Raw genomic sequence first — 24,420 nt, 5'->3', positions numbered from 1 at the left:
GGCTTCTGGTAGAAAGAGACATTTTAAAAAAGTTTTACAGAACAAAAGTAATGACATTAGAGACTCAGGAGAGTTTATGAGAGTTTAACGTCTGTCACAGTGAAATCTAAAACCTTCTACAGGTCTTTAAACCTCCTGCTGCTCCTTCAGGAGAGGAACACGTGAATCATGGTTTTACTGAGTCTGTCATCAAGTTATCTATTATTATTTTTATTAACAAACTGAATCAAGAAGCTGCAGTTTGTGTTTCATTTGTATTTCTTTTATAGAGAGGAGGTCAGTGTTGGTCACGGCTGCTTTTCATGATGTTTATTTCTATGTTTAAGGTGGATTTGGATGAATTTCACTTCTTATTTACAGCTCTTTTATTCAATTTTTTGTATTTATTCAAAAATCATTAATTTACTCTCTCATTTAAAGACCTTACTTTTTTATTCTAATATTTTCAACTGTATTTTTTTTTTTACCATATTGTATTGATAGATAGATAGATAAATGTATAGATAGATAGATAGATAGATAGATAAATGTATAGATAGATAGATAGATAGATAGATAGATAGATAGATAGATAGATAGATAGATAGATAGATAGATAGATAGATAGATAGATAGATAGATAGATAGATAGATAGATAGATAGATAGATAGATAGATAGATAGATAGATAGATAGATAGATAGATAGATAGATAGATAGATAGATAGATAGATATAATGATAGATAGATAGATAGGTAGGTAGATAGATAGATAGACAGATAGATAGATAGATAGATAGATAGATAGATAGATAGATAGATAGATAGATAGATAGATAGATAGATAGATAGATAGATAGATAGATAGATAGATAGATAGATAGATAGATAGATGGATGGATGGATGGATGGATGGATGGATGGATGGATGGATGGATGGATGGATGGATGGATGGATAGATAGATAGATAGATAGATAGATAGATAGATAGATAGATAGATAGATAGATAGATAGATAGATAGATAGATAGATAGATAGATAGATAGATAGATAGATAGATAGATAGATAGATAGATAGATAGATAGATAGATAGATAGATAGATAGATAGATAGATAGATAGAAGTCGGTGCAAATAGTCAACAAAATTTAAATTGTTTATCAATAAATATGAAGATTAAGAGTCTTTTGACCTCATTGATGATTCCATGGATCACACAAACCTCCTGTTGATTGGCTGATGTATTGACGTCTGAGTGACGGACATATTGACGCATGTGTTTCCTGTTTTGATTCGAGCTCCACCCAGTTCCATTGACTCACAGGTCAGAGGTCACCTTGGTGCAGCCTCGTCCACAGGGATGTGCTCACTGACCCTGAGTCTGTGACTTTATAGATTCTGTTTAATCAAACACTCAGAGTCGTCCACCTTGTGGATTGGACGTCATCGTGTTTGGTTCTCAGTGTTTCATCAACAAGTGATCCCAGTAATATTCGATCACCACAAACACACACAGTGTTGTTCTGTTGTTGTGTTGTATTAGATCTGCTCTGGTTGAATGTCCAGTCCACTTTACTCCCTGTAACACACACACTCAGCAGGTGAAGTGAATCCAGACTTCAGGTGTTAATCCCACAGATCTGGAGTCACATGGAAACATCCAAATATGAGATTTTTAAATTACCACCAGGTGGATCCGTAGAAACTTTATCTGTCTCTAACTCTTTGGGAAACGACAACACAGGAAGGCGTCATTTCAGACACAAGTTTGAATGATCTCAGTTAAGTTTGTTGTGTTTTCATGTGCGTTTGTTTGTCTGTAATTGAACAGAACGACACAAAAACTGCTGAACAGATTTGTTTGAATCTTGGTGGAAGGATTTCAGGACAGAACTGAGCTCTACGTCATGTTCCTTCCTGTGGCCTTCAGGTTGTAATTAGAACATTTGTCTCAGGAGAAATTAAAAACATTTCATCACTGTCGGGCTCTGACGAGAAATTCTGTTGTGACTTGTTAAGTTGAACTCACACGTAGGTCACACGTCTCTGAATCTGGTTTTTGTGCAACTTACTCCGTGAATTCTCTCCCTGAGCTGTTTTTGGGCGTTGACACATAAGACCTGCAGTGTCCCGTGCGGGGGGGAAACTCAGGCCTGTGTAAAAGTTGAAGTTGGAGTTTATGACCCGGCTCAGCTGTGACTCCTGAGCAGACGGACGGCAGCTGCAGGTGCAGGAGACGCTCGAGGTCTAAACCGGAGAGTAAAGTGTGGAGGGAGCAGGTGATGACCTCTGACCTGCTGCACCCCCACCCGCTGCACCCCCGCTCTGTTGGATTCATGGAAATCCTGCTGGGGACAGATGCACATTTTGCAAACGCCCGTCTGTGTTTCCAGAGACTTTCCAGAGCATGGAAAGTTCCAAATGAAAACGTCAACCTGCAGTGACGTGTTTGTCGTGTTTCTACTTTTAAACGTTTATACAAATATTCCACGTGAGAGAAGAGGAAACGTGATTTCATGAGAACCCCCATGTAGAAAGTCGGAGTGATGTGTAAAACTGTTAGGATCTCCAGGCGGCTGCTCTGTGTTCGTCTGAGCCGCCGCTCGAAGCTCAAATGTCAGAAATCAGCCTCGTGTTTAACGGAACAATAAGCGCGGCTCAAAGGCTTCGCTGCAGCCGGACGACACGAGCCCGAGCTGCAGGGTCACATTCACACACAGAGAAGCTGACTAATTAGATTTAAACCGTTCTGGCTCATATCGTGTTATTTATGTCTGTTTGTTTAACATTTTAAAGATGATATGTGAGATTTATGACATGAAACGGCTGCAAAATGAAATGGAGACGAGTAAGAAACTTTTTTGTTCTCGATTCAATAACTGGAAATAAAGATGGACGACATGACAGCTCCAAAAAGTGAAGCCAAATCCTAGTGATCGCCCCCTGGTGGCTTATTTCAAGTATTCCTGTTTTAATTAGTTATTTGATGACATACAAAACAGATTGAAATGTGTAATTAATGGATATTTGGCTTCATGGTTGTAAAAATAACGTGTTTGAACTGCTTCTCCTAGTTTGTCAGCTCCTGAAGCTTTTCGGTGAAAACAATATTTTACAATCCTCTTGTTTCATGTTGTATTTTCTGTCGTAAACAAGCTGGTTGTTTTTTGGCCTGAAGCTGTTAAATCAGAGTGAAACCTTTCATCCCCTGATAAGAAAGTGAGTTTATATGATTCCTCCTCCACCCGAGCCTCTGAACCACAGCCTCCTTCCCCTCGATCTTTAATTCTCCGTCCTCGTCTTGCACTCGGCTGCTTGATCCGATGTTTGTGTCGGTGGATTTTCACATTAGAGCTTCAGTGCTGAGCAGACAGACACAGGACAGGTGCTTCTTACAGTCGGACTGAAGACGTCTGCAGCTTCGGGTTCTTTGTGTTAACGTCCTGCAGAGATCTTCATGTGTGTGTGTGAGGCTGTACTGGAGATAAAGTCTCAGCTGTGAACTAATATGATTGATTTATGCATTGGCTCAAATCTACTCGATCAAATTTTGCTGAATGACTTGAGCAACATTTTCCTTTTCTGCACATTTGATAAAATACATGTATCTTTAAGTGTATTTGTTGAATTGTAATAGTGTAAATGTTACTTTATCATTATTAAAATACAGGTAATTGTCTCCACATTTCTGTACAAAATAAATGCTCCATAGAGAAGTGAACAAGATTTTCAACTTGTTCCAGGATAAAACTTTGTGTCTATGAAAGGCTCAAACACGTAGAAAAGCTGTTTTACTTTATTTACCTGCAGGAGAGAAAGTTAAAGTGACTCCAAACTGAACAGGTGTCACCTTGAAGTATCAAGGTCATGGTCTGTTTGTCACTGGAGTGAAGCAATTAGGTTACACAGGATAGAATAGAATAGAATAGAATAGAATAGAATGATGCTCCGACAGATTCACAGAAGTAAATTCTGTAAGATTCATGTCCTGAGCTCCTGCTGTCAAACAGGTCTTATTCATGTGTTGTCACATTAATCTGAAAAATGAGTTACAGACTGGAAAGTGCAGGTGAACACACTGGGTGAAAATTCCCATCAACACAACCTCAAGTCGGAGCAACAACTCTGAGAGTCAGCGGATATTTTGGAGTTGCTGAGACGCTGACATCATCACTTATAGATGTATTATTATCAGTCACGTCTTAAATTTGACTTGTGTGACAGCTGCAGCAAGACAAGAAAAACACTTTGAGCACATGAGGTCAAAGTTTATATCAAGATAAGATGTTCATATCTGTCTAAACCGGTAATTATCTTGAGAAATTTATTGATATTGTTTTATTGCCCTGGTTTAACATCACATTTAATCTACACTGGACAGTTAACAGCCCTTCAACATTATTTTGAACTGGGATTCAGTTCCAGATTAAATGTGTAAGAACCCAGTTAAACTGTGCATCCCAGTGTCTCCAGTTTATTGGTATCAACTCATATTTGGTCTTTGAGACTTGAAGACGCTGATGACGTGTAGAACCCGTGAACCTGAGCTCTGACACACAAGCTGAACCCGAGAACATTCTGGGACCCGGGCCGGGAGCTGGGTTTTCCTCTGTGGCCAAGTTGGGACGAGATTTGGACGGAAACGAGAAAACACCGGACTCACAAACCTGATATCTGCATGACTCATGACTCTGTGACCCAGAGCTGTGTGTGTGTGTGTGTGTGTGTGTGTGTGTGTGTGTTATCCTTGTGCTGGTTCCCAGTTCGAGGCCTGTGGAAGAGTCGTTCTGTGTTGGTCCATCGGGGGGGCAAATATGTTTTTCGGGCGGGTCCACTACTGTACGAGCGAGTGTCCGTCAACGATAAACAAGAGGTTGCACCCTCCACCCCTCCTCTCTCTCTCTCTCTCTCTCTCTCTCTCTCTCTCTCTCTCTCTCTCTCTCTCTCTCTCTCTCTCTCTCTCTCTCTCTCTCTCTCTCTCTCTCTCCATCCTGCTATTCTTAGTGCTCTGATCTCAGGGTTTAGAGTTACAAAGACCTTGTTCTCGCTCTCTCGCTCTACTTTTCACTCTCTCCACCTCTCCCCCTCGCTCTTCCTCCTCCTCTTCCTCTTGGTCTGTCCGGTCTCAGGACGTCAGATGAGGTGGTCGTTTCACCTCTCGTGTGTGGAGCTCAGCGAGACGGACTCCACCCTCCGGAGAACCGCACGTGTTTTATTGGAAATGTGTCTATTATTATCGTGGTCACATTATGGAAGCTCTGCAGAGGGCAGTCCATGAGCTCGATGAAGATCATTGTCCGGCGAGGACGTGGTTCACCGAATGTGTGACTGAGAAGCGGGAAAGTTTATCATTTACTGGTTTTGTTTTACAGCACGAAGCAATTTACAGTTTAATGTGTTTGACGATTCAATTCTGTAGATTCGAACATTTTAGATTCGCAATTATGAACAACATACACACAGAGATATATACAAATACAAAAATACAAAAGCATAGAAATGTAAGGGGATAAAAACAGATTTATACAACTTTGTAAAATATCGTACAATATAGACAATCTATAAAAGAACAATCAAGTTGTGTCATTTTCTAATTTGATTGAAAAGTACTATGTACAAATATACATTATTGTAACACTAATGTAATACAATATTCCATAAATACAAATATTTCAGTTAAGGTTATGGCAACTTTGTTTGAACTAAACTTTTTGCTGAAGGAGAATAAACAGGTTTGACTGCAGATGTAAATTACAATGGATGGTCAGGAACTCATTTTGCCTCTCTCTCTCTCTCTCTCTCTCTCTCTCTCTCTCTCTCTCTCTCTCTCCCTCCCCCCTCTCCCTCTCCCTCTCTCTCAGGGGGGTGCAGCGGTGTGTATGAGTGAGGGAGTGTGTGTGTGAGACGGACGCCAGCAGCCATGTCGGACCCGAGGGACATCGATGAGGACGCCATCCTCAAGGGCCTCAGCGCCGCGGAGCTGGATCAGCTGGAGTATGACCTGCAGGAGATGGACCCCGAGGTATTTTTATATATATATAAAATAGTTTTATTCAATACATGGACTCTGTCTTTATGATTATGTAGGAAAAATGAACCATTGCCACTTATGTCCATGTTGAACTGGCACTTTACAGTTTCTCTCTGAGACTCACAGGACCCAGTCTCTCATTATCTCCATCCAGCTCCTGTTCTTTAGCCTCACCGCTACATCAACATAACCTCTGACCCCCCCCCCGCTCTCCCAGAATGCCATGCTGCCAGCTGGCTACCGGCAGCGTGACCAGACGAAGAAGAACTCGACGGGGACGTATGACCGTGACGCTCTGATGCAGCACCTGGAGAAGGAGGCGCTGGAGCACGAGGGCCGAGACGACCTGGTGCCCTTCACCGGGGAGAAGAAAGGTGAGGGGGGGGGGAGTCAGCTCTACATGTAACCCAATGCATTTTATTCATCATTTATTTGCTTATTATTGCAAATATTATAATTATGTTTTAGTTGACAGTGATCTTGCTCATGAATCAACAGAACATTGACTGTAAATGAGCCAGAGTTCACTCAACTGGGTCGTTTTCATCTCCAGTTTTAAAAATAGCAACATAAAATCAATTGATCCCTTTAATTTAATTTGATTTAACATTTAGTCTCGCTGTCGAGCAAGGTTTCTTAGAAGGTACAATCTTGATATTTTACTTTTAACTTTTCTATGTTTTAAATGTTCTTTAACATTGTAAGAGTTTAAAAGATTACTTTACGATTTCACAGATTTCCAAGGGAATCATTTATGATCTTGGTTTTTACATAATCTGGCATATTTAACAGTTCTGATCAATATCAAATTTAAGGGAGAAATTGGGCCTTTGTGGAAAGTGCAAATCTACTGAGTGACATCCCATAATTAGATGGTGTAAAGATCTGAATGGACACTCATATTAGCAAAGTGAAACCAGCTGCAATGTTTGGCCCAAATATCAAATTTCTACTACATTCAGAAGTAAAACTAATAATAACTCTTGAAATAAAAATAAAACGTTCTACATGTGGTGCACACACTTCACAGTATTTGGATTTTATGACACCAGCACAGTGAATTATGGACTCTCCATAACTCCTGGTCATGTACTTTTTGTTGAGCAGGTCGTTGCTTCAGGTATTGAGTCGTCACAGAAACAGAGGTTATTATATATTTAAAAGGGAAATTGTGATGATGAACGAGGCTCCAGTGGAAAACTGAGTTTAAGAGCTGGTCTGTAAATCTGTGATGAGTCTGGTTTACTGGAGTTTGGGAAACATGATCTGAGCTTTAACAACACAGAGAGAAATGTACAGCTTGAGCCGCCATTATACATTTATACGATAAAGTAAAAGATCAAACCTTTTACAGTCGGACTCCTTCCTTCCTTCCTCTGTCTGTCTCTTCTCTTCTTCACCTTCCTTCTGACGTCTATCCTCAAACTCTCTCTCTCTCTCATTTCTCCTTTACTTTCCCCTTGTGTTCATCTCTTTAACCCATCGTTTCTCTTCTCTCTCTGTCTGAGCAGGAAAAACCTTCGTGGCCAAGGCACCCGCCGAGATCCCCGAGCACGAGCAGGTGATCCTGGAGCCGGAGCTGGAGGAGGCTCTGAAGAACGCCTCCGACGCTGAGATGTGCGATATCGCAGGTGAGAATAAAACTCTGTAACTTATGCTGTTCCAGGTCGTTATTAGATTCTAAAGGACGTGCTATAATCTATAATGTACATCCATCAGAATCAGAATCAGAATCAGAATCAGAAGGTATTTATTGCCAAGTAGGTTTACACCTACCTGGAATCTGCTCTGGTTATCTGTGCATACAATGAACATAGAAACATAAAAACACAATAAATACACCACACAATATACAATATATATAATAAAAACAATATATATTTACTCACTATTTACTTCTTATTTACTCACTTTTACTAATATTTATATAGTAAATATAATTTTTAGGGGTCAAAGGGTTTATTAGGGCCCGAGCACTGATCAAAGGTCAGGTGAGGCCCTGTTGAAAATGTAAGGATTATTATTATTCAGGCAAATTAATTGGCTTTTTGAGGGCTTTAACATGCTCAAATTCTTACCAAAATTTGCAGAAAGTTAGAAAGTGGTGAAAATGTACGTATTCTGAAGGAATTTTCAATGGGCGTCGCAAAATGGCTCAACGGTGCCCCCCCGAGACCCCTGGAACGTGTTCACATTGACCGGTCTTCACAAAAATCAATATACAGGTGTATCATGACCAGACAAACAAAAAAGTCATAGGTGCAATTGGAAAAACACAACAGGAAGCCTGCTATTTTGCATTTGGTGGCCATTTTGGCCATATTCCACATTTTTACTTGATGTACTTGTACTATTATATATGATATGTATTTAAACTCTCAGAAACTGTGAGTGACAATGAGCAGTCAGGGCTCTTGTGATATTTTCACGGCTGTAACGCACAGAAACACGTCTGCACAGAGAGAAGCTTCTCCTCTTCCTGTGATGTCACTTCCTGCTGCTCGCTCCCAGCAGCAGGTGCTTATTAACGGGTCCTGACACGAGCGGCGTGACCTCCGTGTTTTCATCACAGAGCCTCTGACCCGCACGGTTCTATTATCCAGACCCGGCTGCCTGGTATTGTTTCCCCAGCTCCGGCTCAGGGACTTGGGCAGACGTGGGACAGGCTCCGATTCCCTGCACTCAGCAACACAGAAATAAATAAGCCCGAACCCGTGCAGGCCGCTGAGGGAAGGAAGGGTGGGGACGGTCTGGGGTTAAGATATCGTATCTGTTTCACACAGACGAGTGGGAAGCTACTGTGCTCCCAACTTCAGAATCAACTCCCTACAGGCTGGGCTTTCAGAAGTTCTTCATAAGTAACAATATAAAAGTTAGATGTAGTTCATGGATGTAGATGATTTGATGTTAAATCCGACTTGATTTAAACGATAATGATAATGATAATAATAGAGAATCACACTGTGAATAACAACTCCAGTGCAGGAAGTGAATTTCCAATTTCGTAATTTTCTCCATTGAGGTTTCAGAAAATATCGAAAACTGAAGTTTACAACCCGGTCGACCAACGACAAGATGAATTATGATCATAAAACATTTGATTTAGAATTAAAAAAATTACAGGCACAAGACGGTGGAACCTGACATCCCATAAACCAATGATCCCTTACTTCCACTCCTCTTAACTCTTCGCAGTTGTGCTTCATTTCCATGGAAACAACGAGCTCCACCAACCAGAGACGATGCTAATAATTAAAATCTATATTGAGACAATGAAAAGGATGAACCCTAACCCTTTGTATTCTATCAACTTACTTTATAAATGTGAAAGATTTACCACGAGAACTTGTGACCCGAACAGAATTTAGCAGGAAAGTCACAAACTGGCAGCGTTTGCATTTGGGATATCAAAGTTTTTATTTGTGGAAAGTGTGAAGAAGAGGAGAAGCGTCGTCCATCTTTACTGGGATCAGTTCATATTATATAAGTGGAGAGTTCATGAAGGCCTCTTTATGCAGAACTGAATGATAAACATGTTTTCATTATCGCGTGTGATCCATAGAACACAGTGGTCAGAGAGCGAGAGAGAGAGAGAGAGAGAGAGAGAGAGAGAGAGATAGACAGACAGAGAGAGAGAGAGAGAGAGAGAGAGACAGAGGGAGGTTCTAACCCTGGACAGAGTCCAACAGAGGATTAAAACTCAGTTCCGCTCTGTCGCTCTTTTCTTTGGGTTTTTTGGCGAACACACTAAAAGGGAACGAGTGGGCCGGCCGAGCGAGTGAGGGGTCAACAAGCCACCGGGGGGGGGCGGGGGGGGGGGGGGGGGGGCACTTCATTTCACATTTTATTTCCCATATTAACACGTGGCTACATGGAGCCTTCCAGTGGTCTGCGGTCCAGTGTGTGTGTGTGTGTGTCTGTGTGTGTGTGTCTGTGTGTGTGTGTGTGTGTGTGTGTGCTGTCGAGCTACTGTGGGTTATTCTCAGGGCCGAACTAGATGACGCCCCCCCCCTCCGACCCCCAGATCAGGCAGCTGTCCCCGGCCTCCCTCTCCTCACAAGGCCCTTCCCCTGGTTCCTCACACCGGGTCAGGAGGCTGGGGGGGGTTACTGAACCAGCAGCTCTGCCTCCTACTGGTGATTACACAGAGCTGCAGGAGAGATTTCAGTGTTTATACGTTCAAATATTTTAATAAATTACAGGCACTAAAGTGTATTTATTCAGGTTTCTTGTTTTAACTTTAGTTTTCACTACATTTCAAATGGAAATATCTACTTTTACTTAATGTTCCTATATAAATTGTGACATCATATACAGAAAAGTCCTTATAAAATACAATGCAATGCTATGGATCAAATATCCAGTAGATTATAATGAAGTAAATTTGCATTAAGAAAAGGAGCAAACTTAAATTTTGATAGTTAATTCTGCTCTAAGCAATATTTTTTTTAATGGACAACTTTATTGTGTGTAATGTCAATTGGTGTTTTGATAGTGATGATAATTCTCATCCTCGTCTTCAGTTCTTCATCTCAAAGTGTTTTGGTGTCTTTCAGCTTCCTGGTTCTTACTTCCTCTGACGAGTTGTTTTCTTCGTCACTGTTTCCATCGAGGTCTTTTTACGGCCGAGGACATTTTAAATAAGAAAAAGAAAAAGCCGTGACAATCACCTCCTTGTGAACAATCTGCAGAAAGGCAACGTTAAACAGTTCAAAGCCATGTGACATCACAACTGCCCTCATCTGCATAATGCACGGTCTTAAAGAGACAGGTACCGAGTGTTTGAGACAGAGGCTGAAGGGAGGAGCTGCAGCAGTGGAAGTGTGACGTGTTTTCATATCACTCATTTAATGTCAGACAATGTGTGTGTGTTCCTTTAAAAGTGACTTTAAAGGAGCAAGCTGTGGAACTTCGAGGTCCCTTCACTGTTATTTGTGTTGAATGTGTTGTATCATTATTACTTTGGCCCCTGGAGACTGTGAGATTACAACCAGGGACCGAGTTTCTTTATCTCAACAAACAGACTCGGGCGACACCAGGGAACCGATCAGGGCGTCTTCATATCATGGGTTCACATCGGGATGCAATTCAGGAACATTGAAACATACTGTACAGGACACGTGATCTGGTTCTGATATCACTGGAGATGTTTTCATCTGAATCATGTTTTCATGGTGACTCTTCTTTCTTCTGGCAGCCATCCTGGGGATGTACACGCTGATGAGCAACAAGCAGTACTACGACGCTCTGGGCTGCACCGGCACCATCGCCAACACGGAGGGCATCAACAGTACGTGTCCCATCAATTATAACAATTTAACATTATTATTGTATGTAGGAACGAATATTAAAAGTCAAAATTACAGCTCAATCAATCTATTGGTTGGACCGATATTAGTTTATTTTACAGAATAAACAATGCAGATATTTTTATAGTTTGCATCAAAACATTTGTATTTTCTTTATTCATGTTGTATATATTTGGTTGTATTAGTGTTTTCTTATTTACAGTTATTAAGAATAAGGTTTATTACATTTATTTGTCATAGGGGATAAGATAGGGTTTGGAATCATTAATAGTTGTTTAGAAATATTTATACCTAGAGAAATGTTTTACTCCTTAATATCGGAATTGGCCTAGTCTGCAAACTTCAAATCTGTCAGGTTCTAGTCATAAGAAGATCAGTTTTAAGTCTCTTTTTTTCAACAATAATCAGTTTAATCAAATTAATAATTTACTGTACATCTGTTCCACTTCACATCCGTGACCCCAGCTGTGACCTTGTGTGTGTTCCAGGCGTCGTGAAGCAGGATCCGTTCAAGATCTTCCCGGACGAGCCTCCCAACCCCACCAACGTGGAGGAGACGCTGGAGCGGATCCACAGCAACGACAGCACGCTGACCGACGTCAACCTCAACAACATCAAGGTGCGTTCAGGGGGAGACGATCAAACTTCTATCATAGAGTTATAATGTGAACCAGGGGGGGGAAGCTCACTGACATGACGTGTGTCTCCGTCTGTGCTGCAGGACATTCCCATCCCAACGCTGAAGGAGGTCTTTGAGGCCATGAAGGGAAACTACCAGGTGGAGTCTCTGAGCATCGCCGCGACCCGCAGCAACGACCCTGTGGCCTACGTGAGTTCACCCCCCCCACCCCCTTCCGACATCAAGCAAATACGACTTATTGTTAATGTTCTAGATTCTTTCTGCATCAAACATTCATGAATCTATCACATTTTATTACTGCAAACAGACGTTCTGTGTTTCAGCAGGTCAGTACTGTTGAGATGTATTTTATTAAAGTGTGTTACTGTCACAGCAAATCACTCCAACCAATCTCATACTTATTTACAGAGTTTCATAACTTGGGTTTTATGTTTTGATGAATAATAATGTCTGTGTGTTCCAGGCCTGTGCTGAGATGCTGCAGGAGAACACCAGCTTGCAGAGTCTTAACGTGGAATCCAACTTCATCACCGCTGACGGCATGATGGCGATCATCAAGGCGATGGCCAACAACGCCACGCTGGTGGAGCTCAAGATCGACAACCAGGTCTGGATTCAAGATTCAAGATTCAAGATTCAAGATTTTTATTGTCAAATGCACAGATATAACATGAAGCAGTCGCTGGCAATGAAATACTTGGGTCACAGGCTCTCTTTCAGCAATGCTCAGTAATTTCAACCAAAAAAAAAAAAAAAAAAATAGAAATAGTATAAAATAGAATAAAATAGAATATCAATAAAATAGAATAAAATAGAATATCAAAAATGTAAAATAGAAAATAAAATATATATATCTAAATATATATCTTTACAGATGAAGAGAAAAATAAAACTGTGGACTCACAGGAGACGTGATGAGTTTGGAACTTCTGTCCTCAGTGCAAGACCGACTCTAAATGATTGAGGTGTCTGAAATGAAAAGAAGAACCTGATGTTTTTTCTTCCGTGCTGCAGAGGCAGAAGTTGGGAGATTCCCTGGAGATGGAGATCGCCTCCATGTTGGAGAACAACTCCAGCATCCTGAAGTTCGGCTACCACTTCACTCAGCAGGGGCCGCGCGCCCGAGCCGGCATGGCCATCACCCGGAACAACGACATGAGTACGACAATCACCACCTGCATGAACTCACAACACATCTTTAAACACGCATGTACGGCTGTTGGAAAGAAATGGAATAGATATTGAAGGTGCAATTGAGATCACCTCCTTTAAAACGTTAAAATTTTTACCGTCATCATTGCTGCTAATAACTTTAATCCCGATGATGTTTCTACACTTGCCATCTGTTGCACTTGTGTCCGTCCTGGGAGACGGATCCTCACATGTGTGTCTCTGAGGTTTCTACGTATTTTTACCTGTTAAAAGGGTTTTTAGTAGTTTGTCCTGACTCTTGCTGAGGGTTAAGAACAGAGGATGTCACACCATGTTAAAGCCCTGTGAGACAAATTGTGAATTTGTGAATTAGGGCTATACAAATCAAATTTGATTGATTGATTGATTGATTGATTGATTGATTGATTGATTGATTGATTGAAAGTACACGTCAAATCATTTTTCTCTCTAAGATATTTTCTGTTATTTTAGGTTAGTTTGGTCTAGAATAATACAATTTAAAATGGTCATTGACAGCTGAGATTGACTCGTGAACAGTCGGGTGTGTTGATCGGCTTCATGTCGGTGCAGCGGGAGGAAGTGGAGACATTTTCATTCACAGTCTATGGTTGAAATCATCATCTGTAGGAAACCATTGAAACACATTGATGTAGAAGATTTTTTGAGTTTTGTGCTCAATATTTCCATCTTTAATTTCATGTCCTAATTGTTTCCTCGTCTTTTCTCCTCTCTGAAGTTCGCCAGCAGAGATTAAGATGAAAAGGACGAGCAGCAAACAGGAGGAGGAGCCTCGTGCCAGATTTCTCCATGATGCACCAGGACGAATCCCCCCCCCCTGAATGGTCAGCGTGGTCAGCTGAATCCACTAACATCCATGTCCAACCATTTCATTTCATTTCCCGCAGCCGGCTTCTTGTAGACTTCTGTGTTCATCATAAATCATAAAGGCATGTAGAGGTCACAAGCAACATGTGAAGTGTCTTCTTTTATTTTGTGCTTTTAGTTTTTTCCTCATCCCAAAACAAAAGGTTAACTGGTTTCATTCATGAAAACATTTTTCCCATGTGGTGCTATCCATCAGAAAGAAAACAATCTGTAAATACTTTAAATAAAAATATATATGTTCAAGGATTTTTGCAAATGTTTGGTAATTAATTTGATTGTTTCTACATCTGAGCATTTTATTCCGGACGTATGAATATTATTATCGAGAAATATTTATTGAAATGTCTCAAATCAGCTGATAGTGGAGGATCCCACTTACAAAACTCCCAAATTACCTTTTAAATATGCAAAATATTAATTTATATATCGAGACATAAAGTTCATGAAGAGACAAAACAAAGTCTCTCAATGTGTTGGACTGAAACACAACTGAATGCTGGATATTTCCCATGATCCTCTGCTTCCTCAACCAGAAGAGCTGCAGCTGTAACAAATCAAACAAATTCACGTTTTCAAAGTTTCCCGCTGAATATTGAAGATAAACTCTGTTTTTTTAAAATCACTTCTGAGTCTTTTTAACTGATCTCAGTTCAGCTTCACTCTTCAACTGGAGCTGATTGTGACAGTTGAAGCTGTGACTGTAAAGCTGATGTCAGACTTGCACTGGAGACATTTTCCTGAATTTGACAATGGAAATATCTGAGTAAGTTGATCCAGACATTCTGGAACTTCTTCCCACCGGCTCCCATGTAAAGTGATCGAGTGTCTGGACCCAGTTCTCAGGTCTGAACGCTGCTTCAGTCAGTTCCTCTCACAGATCAAACCCACTCACCAAAGTTATTTAGAGAAGAAGAAGTTCAGGCTGCAGAGTCGGAGTGAAAGAAGAAACATTCTACATATTCATATGCAACGATCAAACTCATTTGAATCAAGCTGCTGCTTCAGGGTTAGAAAATGATATACTGTTTCTTTAAGTCCAAACTGAGCGTGTCCGTCATTTATACAATTATAACTCTAACAAAAAACTCTACTCTGCAGTATTTTAAAGATGAAATCTTCTCATAAAGTATCAAACAGCCTTAATCCCTCAAAGTCTCTTCTGATCCTCTGACTTCCCCCAAGCACCTGAGCTATTTTTACCCTCCTCCCCCCCCCCGACCCCACACCCTGATGGGGGACGTAACCGAGTCCGCTGGGCTTGAGTTACCTCGTTCCAAATATAAGAGCCAACTTAAAGAGGGGTGCACCCATGTGCGTCTGGGAGGTTAACGAACAGAAACAGCTGTTAACCTCTGAGGATTCTCACAGCATTGCTCAGGTTCCTGCTCCGTCGGCCCGTTTCCTCTTTTCCTTCTGACCTAATATCCAGTTGGACACGAACACCAGGTAAAAAGCAGGACACGGATTTTCAGACTTTCTCGAAAGGTCACATTTTCAAATCCATGCAGACTTCTGGCGTTCGCCCACTTGATATGATTCAAACTCAGCGTCTCCTTCCCTTTTCTCTTTGATTGTTTTGCAGTGAAACACGTGTATTTTGGGATCTGGACGCCGGATGCCGAGCTCGCCGCCCTCACACGTGTTCACCGGGCTGCGCTCCATCTGCTGCTCTCGGCCATATTCACGTCAAAGGACTGTGAGAGTTATAACGTTTAAAAGGTCAGACTTGGTATTAAAGGTCAGGAGAACTTAAAAATCAATATCTCCAAGTCTCCACGACGAGCGACATTGATCGGACTCGTACAGTAAATTAAGTCCCCGAGTGGAGGAGACTCCCTGAGCTCCGGAATAATGAAGAGAGCTCTCGACACTCATTAGCAGTGTCATCAGAAACTAACCCAGGTCAAAGACCATCTGCCCTCCTCCCACTGACCCTGGCATTATCCAATTTATACCAACTGGGCTGTGAAGAATGATAACCAGTGGCTTCTCCACCCAGATTAGCACCAACATCTCTGCTGCTGACGGAGGATCAGTCTTCCAGATAAAAAGCTGTGATGAAATAGGTTAAACAGACAGAATAGGGTGATGAGAATAACTTAACTCTATCTGAACATGTCTCAGGTCTGTGTGTTTGCACGTTGTATGAATATTATATTACAGCTGTATGTCTATTTAAATCTGGGGTTTTCCAGATCATGATGGAGCAGATTACGACATGTCAAAATTTGAATTCATTTAAAAGTAGAACTCTCAGTGTAGGTCATAGGTCACATTGGATGGGTCGTCTACTGTCATGTTGTGTAACATGTTTTTAATAAATGTACTTCTGCTTACTGAGTATTTCAGACAGAAAATAAAACAGTCAGTTTATTATCACAGTAATTTCACAGCCCCCTGCAGTACCTGTAAGGGCCGCTAGGGGTCACGGACGAACCTTTGAAGATCCCTGAGATAAACAGTATTTTATCCTCTATGTTAAAAATAACAGAATTTTGAATGATTATAAAGGTTAAAGTTAAATCACAAATTCCATTTTTTTTATGTTAGTTTATAATGTCTACAGACGTTGGTGTGTGAGTTGTAGCTGAGATCTCATCAGTGAAAAACCCACATCACTCATAAAACTGTTATTTTTATATTAAGCTAAACATATTAATCAGGTACAAATGGAGCAGAAAAGAGCTTGAGAACAATTTGCCTGTGACATGAATTAACGAGTTTAACTTCTTTAACCCGTATCCTCCTTTATTATGATTTGAGGCACATGACATTTCGATGCATGGTTTTCCTTTATGAACAAATCTGCATAAAAAATATATCCATTCAGTGTTTCACCTGGAAATGTGAATAGTATTAATCATAACTAAAAGACATTATGGTTAAAACAATATGCAAATATACAGTATAATCTATAATGTTTGCCAGTGTTTGGGATTAGACACTAATTCTTTTTTTATTAAAATCTTCATGTCTTTAAGTTGCTCGATGTTCTCTGTTCTCAGCAAAGGATAAATTGTTTCTCACATTCTGTTTCTAAATCTAATTCTTTAAATGTAATGCTGTGACATAACGAATCAGCCGACTGTGAGGAAATTAAGCTTCTCATTAAATCGTACGATTTGTTTTTAGCACAATAAAAGAATCACGAGTTGCAGCTGAATGGAATCTAGAAGTTTTATGTTACTGCTGGTGAGTGAGAGCCCAGATGAAACAGTCTCTGTGGAGCCGGAAGGAAATCATGTGATTCAATGAGTCTCTGCACGGGGGAGCTCAGCTAGTTCATTCAGCACCGCGGCTCCAGGACGTTCCAAGTTCCTCTGTGTCCTCTGTCCTCAGTCCTCTGTCCTCTGTCCTCAGTCCTCTGAGGGGACGAGCGACGGAGGCTCCTCCTCGTCTGAATCGAACTCTACGTTCTCGTCTCTAATCCACCGGCCGCTCCCGTCCTGTTTCCACCCGTCACTGTGAAAGAGACAAAACATGAAATGTACAGTGAGCTGAGAGTTTAGACAAATACACTCATCTGAATTCTGGTGATGAGAAATCTCGAGTTCTGAGGCCTCAGTTTAAACACAAACAAAATAACCTTTTCAGTTTGAGGTAGTGCTCCAGCTCTCTCCTCCTCTCGGCTGTGATTGGCTGAGACTCCTCCACATCATGTGATGGATTTAACTCTTTATTATCTACAGGAGGAACAAAAAAACATCTATTGACACTTAAACAGTCAAAGTTCACATCATATAGATTTTTCTCAAAGATGGTTTCTGTCATTTCAGGTTGTTCTCATCACATTGATGTTTGTTCAAGTTTGGTTATAATCGGTTATTTGATGATTTAAAAAGGGAAATGAAACATTGTGAGAGACACGTCGTCCATCTTTATTAATGATCTATATTTTTGAATGCCCATGACAGACTTCACCTGCCGTGGAGCCGCTGCAGCTTCTGGACGCAGCAGAGTCAGAAGCTTCACTTGTGTTTTCTGGCCCAGATGAAGTTTCTCTGTGAGCGTTTCCTCTGACGTCTGAGCTGATGCTCGCTGGTTCTTTCTCAGATTTTGTGCTTGAAAAAAAGAGAAAATCACAGGTTTATTTCTAAACTTTAGCTAACTCCCTGTTCTCTGATATTTAAAGGAGAGTCTTGGATTCTGTATTTTATGAAATAAGCGTCGCTCTCACCTGGTTTTTCGATGGCAGCTGTTGTACGGGACCGTTTTCAGCAGAGCGTGATATGTGAGCTTTCGTGTTTGTTCCAGTAACGGAGCAGAGCTGGACGGTTCCTTAAATCACAACAACAACAACAACAACAACAACATGTTATATGTGGACAGTAGATATTTCTAAAACGTAACCCGGCGCTCGCTCAGGCGTCATTACTATCGAATGTCTCAGTCGAGTGTTGTTTATGTTTTCCATCCCAATCAACAGTGGTAAATTGGCAGGATGTTATTTGGTCATGTGATAGTCACAAGGCTGCCACACACAATAATTCAGACACAACACAACAGCGTCTAAAAAGGAACAACAGCATTTGACCCAAGACAAACCATGGAGCGGCGGCCTCAGTCAGAGAAAGACGGCGTTTGTTTCCCTCACGTTGTTGTTTGTTCAAACTGATCATTTCCTCCTGAATCATCAGCCTGACTCACATCTGTTGGTCCCGGGTTCCACCGTTTTTTTCCAGAAGTGTTTGCTCAGTCGAGTAAACGGCAACTTGTCAAAGCAAACACACTAAACACACACACGCCGCTCGTGACAGTTACAGTTAAGAGTTTATAGGAAATAACAAACCTGTCCTGCGTCTTCAGCCTGGACGGAGTCTTCTTGTCGCCTCTTTGTTATTTCATTCTTCAGCCGTGTTTTTTTGCCATAGAACAATTTTAATCCTGAGGAAATGGAGCATAATACACAACAGGGATTGGTTTCCAAGATAATATGACAACAAATACACAGTGTGAATAAAAGCTAGACTAAAAAACTGAGAGTTTACAAATATTACAATGTCATTTCTACCAATAGCAACATAACAAAATTATAAAATCTCATATATTGCTTCTGTTCTGTGCACATTGAGCAGATCTAACTAAATGTTTTACTGTTTATCAAGTGTTTGTCATCCAATGTGATATTAATCTTTATAATCATCGATATCATAAGTGAACATGTGAATTGAGGCCAAGTTGTCGAGCCCTGCAGGAAACACACTGCAGTTATAATATGTTTTATTCTTTATAAGCTTGAAGAGGAAAATTAACATTTGAACATTTGCACTAGACTGTTATTTTTTTACTACTGTATTATTCCGCTTATAGTGTATATGTGTTCTTATATCAAACAATATCTCTTAATACTGTACTATTCCATATATATATTCTACTTTACATATTTTATTTATTTACATATTCCTCTTTAAATATGCACAATACTCTGCACTTTTACTGCCTTTTTTTGCACTTCTGGTTAGATGCTAAACTGCATTTCGTTGTATAAGTACTTGTACTGTGCAATGTCAATAAAGTTGAATCTATTCTAATCTAATTAATAAAAGTGACTCTCACCTTCCAGATGCTTTTTCCCGTTTCTGTGAACCGTCAACATGTCCACGGTATCGAACACGGGACGATACGAACACACGGTGCAGGAATATCTGCACAACACAAATCATACAAATCACACACACGTGTACACAACCTTTAAAGACTTGAAGTTTCACGATGTCAGATAATTTCACACCGAACATGTGTTTTTAAATCCTCTCACCTTCCGTTTCTCATCAGAACCGCTTCGTCCTCAGGGATGAAATGAGACAGAAGATCCTCAACACGTCGCTTCTGAAACACAAAACATTAAAACACAGAAAGTTTAATAAACCTGGCTGCAGCTTCCTGTTAGCTAGCACCATGCTAACTCGATGCTAACAACAACAACATCAACATGGACATTCTGAGCTGAGGTTTCGAGGAGAAAAGTTACAAATACAAAGTTCTACCTTCAGGATGTTTAACTGACTCTTGTCGTCACCTTCTCTTTTAAAGGACATGATGATAAAGGTTATTAATATGAATATAGAGCCAGAAAAGAGGTGAGCTAGCTACTTCTGCACAAGCTAACTCCTGTTAGCAGCGGTGCCTTCACGGTCAAACCGGAAGATTGGAAATATTAGCTTCGTCAGTGTACATAAAAGTTAAGCAGATTTTTTGTTTAGTTTTTTTTTATACTTTTGTTCACATATCAGGTACTTAATATGATTTTAACCTAGTTTGAATCACTTTATTAATTTGTAAGACAACTTGGTTTGTTGAAAATTGTCATAAAGCAGTATATTGTAACGTTTTTTATTTGTTCACAACAGACAACATATTCAGATAAATACTATACAAATAAATGTATTATTATTCAAAGTTATTGTCATAATAACATATTATTGTATGAGTGATGTTTCATCAAACACATGACGTGTCAAAGTGTGAACAACGTCCATAACGAGAGGCTATAAAAGGCTCCACTCAGTAACGTTGCTTTTTCCCCTGTGACCCTGAACGCAGCAGCTGATCCCGCAGCCATGGCAACACATGTCAGAAGAACAGCTGACAAGTTGTGAGCTGCTGGTTAAACTGCTAACTAACTAGCGAGCTAACCTGCTAACTAGTGAGTTAACCCGGTAACTAGGTGGGTTAACCTAGGAACTAGACTGTGTGGTTATCCGGGACCGGGACTGGACCAAGTCACAGTTCGATTCCCGGACCACACGCACGCTTTGCCTCCACGTCAGTGCAGTGGCCGGATTAGCTTAGCATGCTAACTAAGCTGCTAGTTAGCTGGTTGCTTCCCACCATGTGAACTCAGTCTAACTAGTGATCTCTCGGTTCCTCGGACTCTTCCACCGGCTCCATGTCCGGGGCCCGGACGCCTCCTCTGGCTGGAGGGAGCGGGCTGCTCCGGGGCGGCCGCAGCCGGTCGTACGGGAGCCTGGTCCGGTCCCCCCGGTCCCCGGTGCCTCCGAGGCGGGTCCAGCATGAGCTGCAGCCCGGGGAGACGCTGCCGGGCCTGGCCCTGAAGTACGGAGTCTCCGTGAGTACCGGACCGGTTCTTCTGTAACACTTCTACTGCAAGTGCATTGGAATAAAGTTTAAACTTCCATGTTTATCACTTTATTATCCTCATATTATGTCTTTATCATTCCTCTAAGTTTAAAAACTCCTGAAATATATCGATATATATTGAACCTAACTTTGCTGTTGATGATTATTCTGCCATAACTATCAACATTCATATTTATTTATTCTTCTCTTACTTATTACTGTAAAAACTACATGGTAGTATACATGGTAGGTTTCCCCCCCCCCTCATATTATACCATAATCATTCCTCTAAGTTTAAAAACTCCTGAAATATATCGATATATACAATCAATATTGTTTTATTGCCCTGAAACATTTCAATTTCTTAATTCTTCTCTTACTTATTACTGTAAAAACTACATGGTAGTGTACATGGTAGGTTTCCCCCCCCCTCATATTATACCATAATCATTTCTCTTAGTTTAAAAACTCCTGTAATATATTGATATATACAATCAATATTGTTTTATTGCCCTGAAACATTTCAATTTCTTTATTCTTCTCTTACTTATTACTGTAAAAACTACATGGTAGTGTACATGGTAGGTTTCCCCCCCCCCCTCATATTATACCATAATCATTCCTCTAAGTTTAAAAACTCCTGAAATATATTGATATATACTATCAATATTGTTTTATTGCCCTGAAACATTTCAATTTCTTAATTCTTCTCTTACTTATTACTGTAAAAACTACATGGTAGTATACATGGTAGGTTTTTCCCCCCCTCATATTATACCATAATCATTCCTCTTAGTTTAAAAACTCCTGTAATATATCGATATATACAATCAATATTGTTTTATTGCCCTGAAACATTTCAATTTCTTTATTCTTCTCTTACTTATTACTGTAAAAACATACATTTCTATCGTTTACCCATTAAATTTACTGCTTTTGAAATATAGGAACGTACAAATTAAATGTACCGCAACTGCAATGAGTTAATTAATTGTTAAAGCTTCATTTAACTGCAGCTTTCAAACTAAATACACGGTTTCAGTTTGTTAACTGTGACTTTCTTCTGTTTTTCTTTGTCAAACATGATCGTGACCTGAATATATTTGTTCTAGGAAATGTCGGTTCCACATTTAACTGAACAAACAGTTTAATTGCCACTGAATAAGTATAACTATCATCTTTTATAGCTTTAAATAAACTATTTGTATTCTATATACATATAAAGTGTAGAGGATATCTTTACTGCAGCCACAACCCTTTCCTTATAATTCTGAACCATAACAACATATTTGCTCTCACTCCGTTGATAATGCATTGACCATAGACTGTGGTAAAGAGTTGAATCCTTTATAAGTTAAAACCATAATTCTGAAGCAGGACAGATTCCAGTTTAATTGTTTATTCAGTGTTTGGGAAAACGTCAGTGGAAGGAAAAAGAGAAATTGAATTTGTCTGCTTGTGATTTTAGTAAAATCTGAATCAACCAACTTCTTGAAAACCAGGTGAGAGAAGTGTTTTGGGTTTGTTCTCTTGCAGATGGAGCAAATCAAACGAGCGAACAGACTCTACACCAACGACTCCATCTTCCTGAAGAAGTCCCTGTCCATCCCGGTGCTGTCGGACTGGGACGTCACCAGTAACGGGTCGGAGTCTGCGGCTGAGGACGATTCTGGCTGTGGTCAGAACGGACACTCGGGCAGCACCTCTGGGAATCAGACCTGTGACCCCAGAGACAGGACGGCAGACCTGACTCCAGAGGGTTTCTTGAAGAGGTTGGATGAGTTGATTCACCAGTCGAAGGAAGCTGCAGTGAGAGGACGCCAGGACGCAGAGGAAAGGTACAACTGCTCCTTCTCACTTTGTGTTGTGTGAGTCCCGAGGCTGTTTAGTGTATTTGTCTTTGTGCTGCCTTCCAACAGTCGATATATTTCATTTGCATTTCACTTCAGCACTCGTTTGTTTTTATGTCGTTAAAAAAAGACAGATTTATGGGTTGGAAAATAAAAATCATGCAATATAAACCTGTCATAAACATTTCAGGATCTGCGTTTGTTTGCTGAAATTAAAACTTTTACTTAACATAATGTACACTGCAGGAAATGAGAGCACCTATGTTTGCTTAAGTGGAAAAGAACATTGAAACTGTAAAATATCAACGATGAAATATCGGAAGGCTCGGTTATGCTCAACACACTAGTTTTGATATAACGAAAGTATATGTTTATATCTTTGTCTTATTTACTTTATTGTGGCCAACAAGCTTGATTAATATCAGGTTCATATTCAGGTGGCATCGTAGAATCACCTTTTTCCCCCGGATTGTTTCTTCACTTTTCAAACCACTTGTGTTTCTGGTCACTTTTATGTGACTATATTTCATAAACGTCTCTTCTGATCCTTTGATCTGATTCTCTAAAAGCTTCTCCGAGCTGCCAAACACAAAGTGACTGATTTAACGAGTCACATCAGACTTCACTCCACCTTCTCCTCCTGTTCACTCTGCACAGGGTCGCCGCCCTGGAAGCAGCTTGCAGCAGCGGGACGTCCGACTGGCGGCGTTCTCTGAGTGTCAGCCCCCCCCACGCAGCGCAGCAGCAGGAAGTGGCGTTCAGGGCGATGCCCCTCACCGTCACCCGGCTCACAAAGACCCTCAGAGACAGAGAGGACGAGATCTTCCAGCTGTGAACACGTGTCGCTGGGATCATGCATTTACAGATAAAGGTTACTTGTGATGAAATGAATCTCATAATGAGGTTTTGTATTGACCTTTAAATTGAGTCTTTCTAAATGAATAATGCACCTTTTGTTTTTGTATTTATTTGTTGAAATGCAAGTTATGAGTATCGTCATAAAGCACTGGGGGAGGTTTACTTTCAGAGCTGGTTCCCACAAGTGTGTGAAATGTAAAACATGAGAATTTACAGTCATGTGGGTTCAGTCATATGATCGTTGATATGCTCCGGTCGGCACGTGGTCGTGAGTCACGCTACCTCACGGCTGGGAAATGCAAAAAGTGTCCAAGTCTTCCAACAAAAACCTTAACGCCATGAAGTGTGATGTGTCAAGTTTATACAGTTCGCCAGTTTCACTGTAAAACACAGAATTTACCAGAAATGTGTTTTTTTCCTGAATAAGTAAAACTACAATGAAGCCAAGCGGGAAAAAAAAGACCATTTTTTTAAGAATATATTTCCACAGCAATATTCTTTATTTTTTATGGAAATGTTTCCAACTCCGTTTTCTTTTTTTTAAAAGTTCATTTTAAAGCAAAAGATAAAAAGGTGTTGATCCCATGATCAGGTCTGAATATAAATCTCCATT

The 24,420-nt window shown here is 40.5% G+C and overlaps 3 protein-coding genes across 3 annotated transcripts; 2 read left to right on the top strand and 1 right to left on the bottom strand.

Moving 5' to 3' along the window:
• The first annotated feature begins 5,851 nt into the window (after positions 1-5,851).
• tmod4 (tropomodulin 4 (muscle)) lies at positions 5,852-14,228 on the top strand. The gene is made up of 9 exons (XM_061081165.1): positions 5,852-6,003; positions 6,230-6,386; positions 7,524-7,643; positions 11,210-11,302; positions 11,810-11,940; positions 12,043-12,150; positions 12,425-12,568; positions 12,976-13,120; positions 13,871-14,228. The coding sequence occupies exons 1-9, from the start codon at positions 5,902-5,904 to the stop codon at positions 13,891-13,893; spliced, it is 1,023 nt and encodes a 340-aa protein (XP_060937148.1). The 5' UTR covers positions 5,852-5,901; the 3' UTR covers positions 13,894-14,228.
• Positions 14,229-16,562: 2,334 nt separating this feature from the next.
• scnm1 (sodium channel modifier 1) lies at positions 16,563-20,135 on the bottom strand. The gene is made up of 8 exons (XM_061081166.1): positions 20,007-20,135; positions 19,778-19,848; positions 19,576-19,664; positions 18,809-18,903; positions 18,197-18,297; positions 17,941-18,080; positions 17,606-17,702; positions 16,563-17,481 (listed from the first exon to the last, which is right to left on the bottom strand). The coding sequence occupies exons 1-8, from the start codon at positions 20,055-20,057 to the stop codon at positions 17,376-17,378; spliced, it is 750 nt and encodes a 249-aa protein (XP_060937149.1). The 5' UTR covers positions 20,058-20,135; the 3' UTR covers positions 16,563-17,375.
• Positions 20,136-20,723: 588 nt separating this feature from the next.
• Positions 20,724-24,255, top strand: lysmd1 (LysM, putative peptidoglycan-binding, domain containing 1). Its single transcript, XM_061081207.1, has 3 exons — positions 20,724-21,088; positions 22,636-22,937; positions 23,607-24,255. The coding sequence occupies exons 1-3, from the start codon at positions 20,909-20,911 to the stop codon at positions 23,782-23,784; spliced, it is 660 nt and encodes a 219-aa protein (XP_060937190.1). The 5' UTR covers positions 20,724-20,908; the 3' UTR covers positions 23,785-24,255.
• The last annotated feature ends 165 nt before the right edge of the window (positions 24,256-24,420 follow it).

Source organism: Limanda limanda, chromosome 11 (genome assembly GCF_963576545.1).
Source record: "Limanda limanda chromosome 11, fLimLim1.1, whole genome shotgun sequence".
NCBI classification, from domain to species: Eukaryota; Metazoa; Chordata; class Actinopteri; order Pleuronectiformes; family Pleuronectidae; genus Limanda; species Limanda limanda.
Note: the sequence above shows the minus strand (reverse complement) of the source record. Positions and strands in the feature narration are given on the sequence as shown.

Bases quoted from the DNA above. Each gene is read 5' to 3' on its own strand.
- tmod4 (XM_061081165.1), top strand. From the start codon at position 5,902: ATGTCGGACCCGAGGGACATCGATGAGGACGCCATCCTCAAGGGCCTC. The intron at 11,303-11,809 runs GTACGTGTCCCA...TGTGTGTTCCAG, and splicing joins CAACACGGAGGGCATCAACA to GCGTCGTGAAGCAGGATCCG. The intron at 12,569-12,975 runs GTCTGGATTCAA...TCCGTGCTGCAG, and splicing joins AGCTCAAGATCGACAACCAG to AGGCAGAAGTTGGGAGATTC.
- scnm1 (XM_061081166.1), bottom strand. From the start codon at position 20,057: ATGTCCTTTAAAAGAGAAGGTGACGACAAGAGTCAGTTAAACATCCTG. The intron at 18,904-19,575 runs GTGAGAGTCACT...CCATTTCCTCAG, and splicing joins CGGGAAAAAGCATCTGGAAG to GATTAAAATTGTTCTATGGC. The intron at 17,482-17,605 runs GTTATTTTGTTT...TCTCTTTCACAG, and splicing joins CACTACCTCAAACTGAAAAG to TGACGGGTGGAAACAGGACG.
- lysmd1 (XM_061081207.1), top strand. From the start codon at position 20,909: ATGTCCGGGGCCCGGACGCCTCCTCTGGCTGGAGGGAGCGGGCTGCTC. The intron at 21,089-22,635 runs GTGAGTACCGGA...GTTCTCTTGCAG, and splicing joins CCCTGAAGTACGGAGTCTCC to ATGGAGCAAATCAAACGAGC. The intron at 22,938-23,606 runs GTACAACTGCTC...CACTCTGCACAG, and splicing joins CGCCAGGACGCAGAGGAAAG to GGTCGCCGCCCTGGAAGCAG.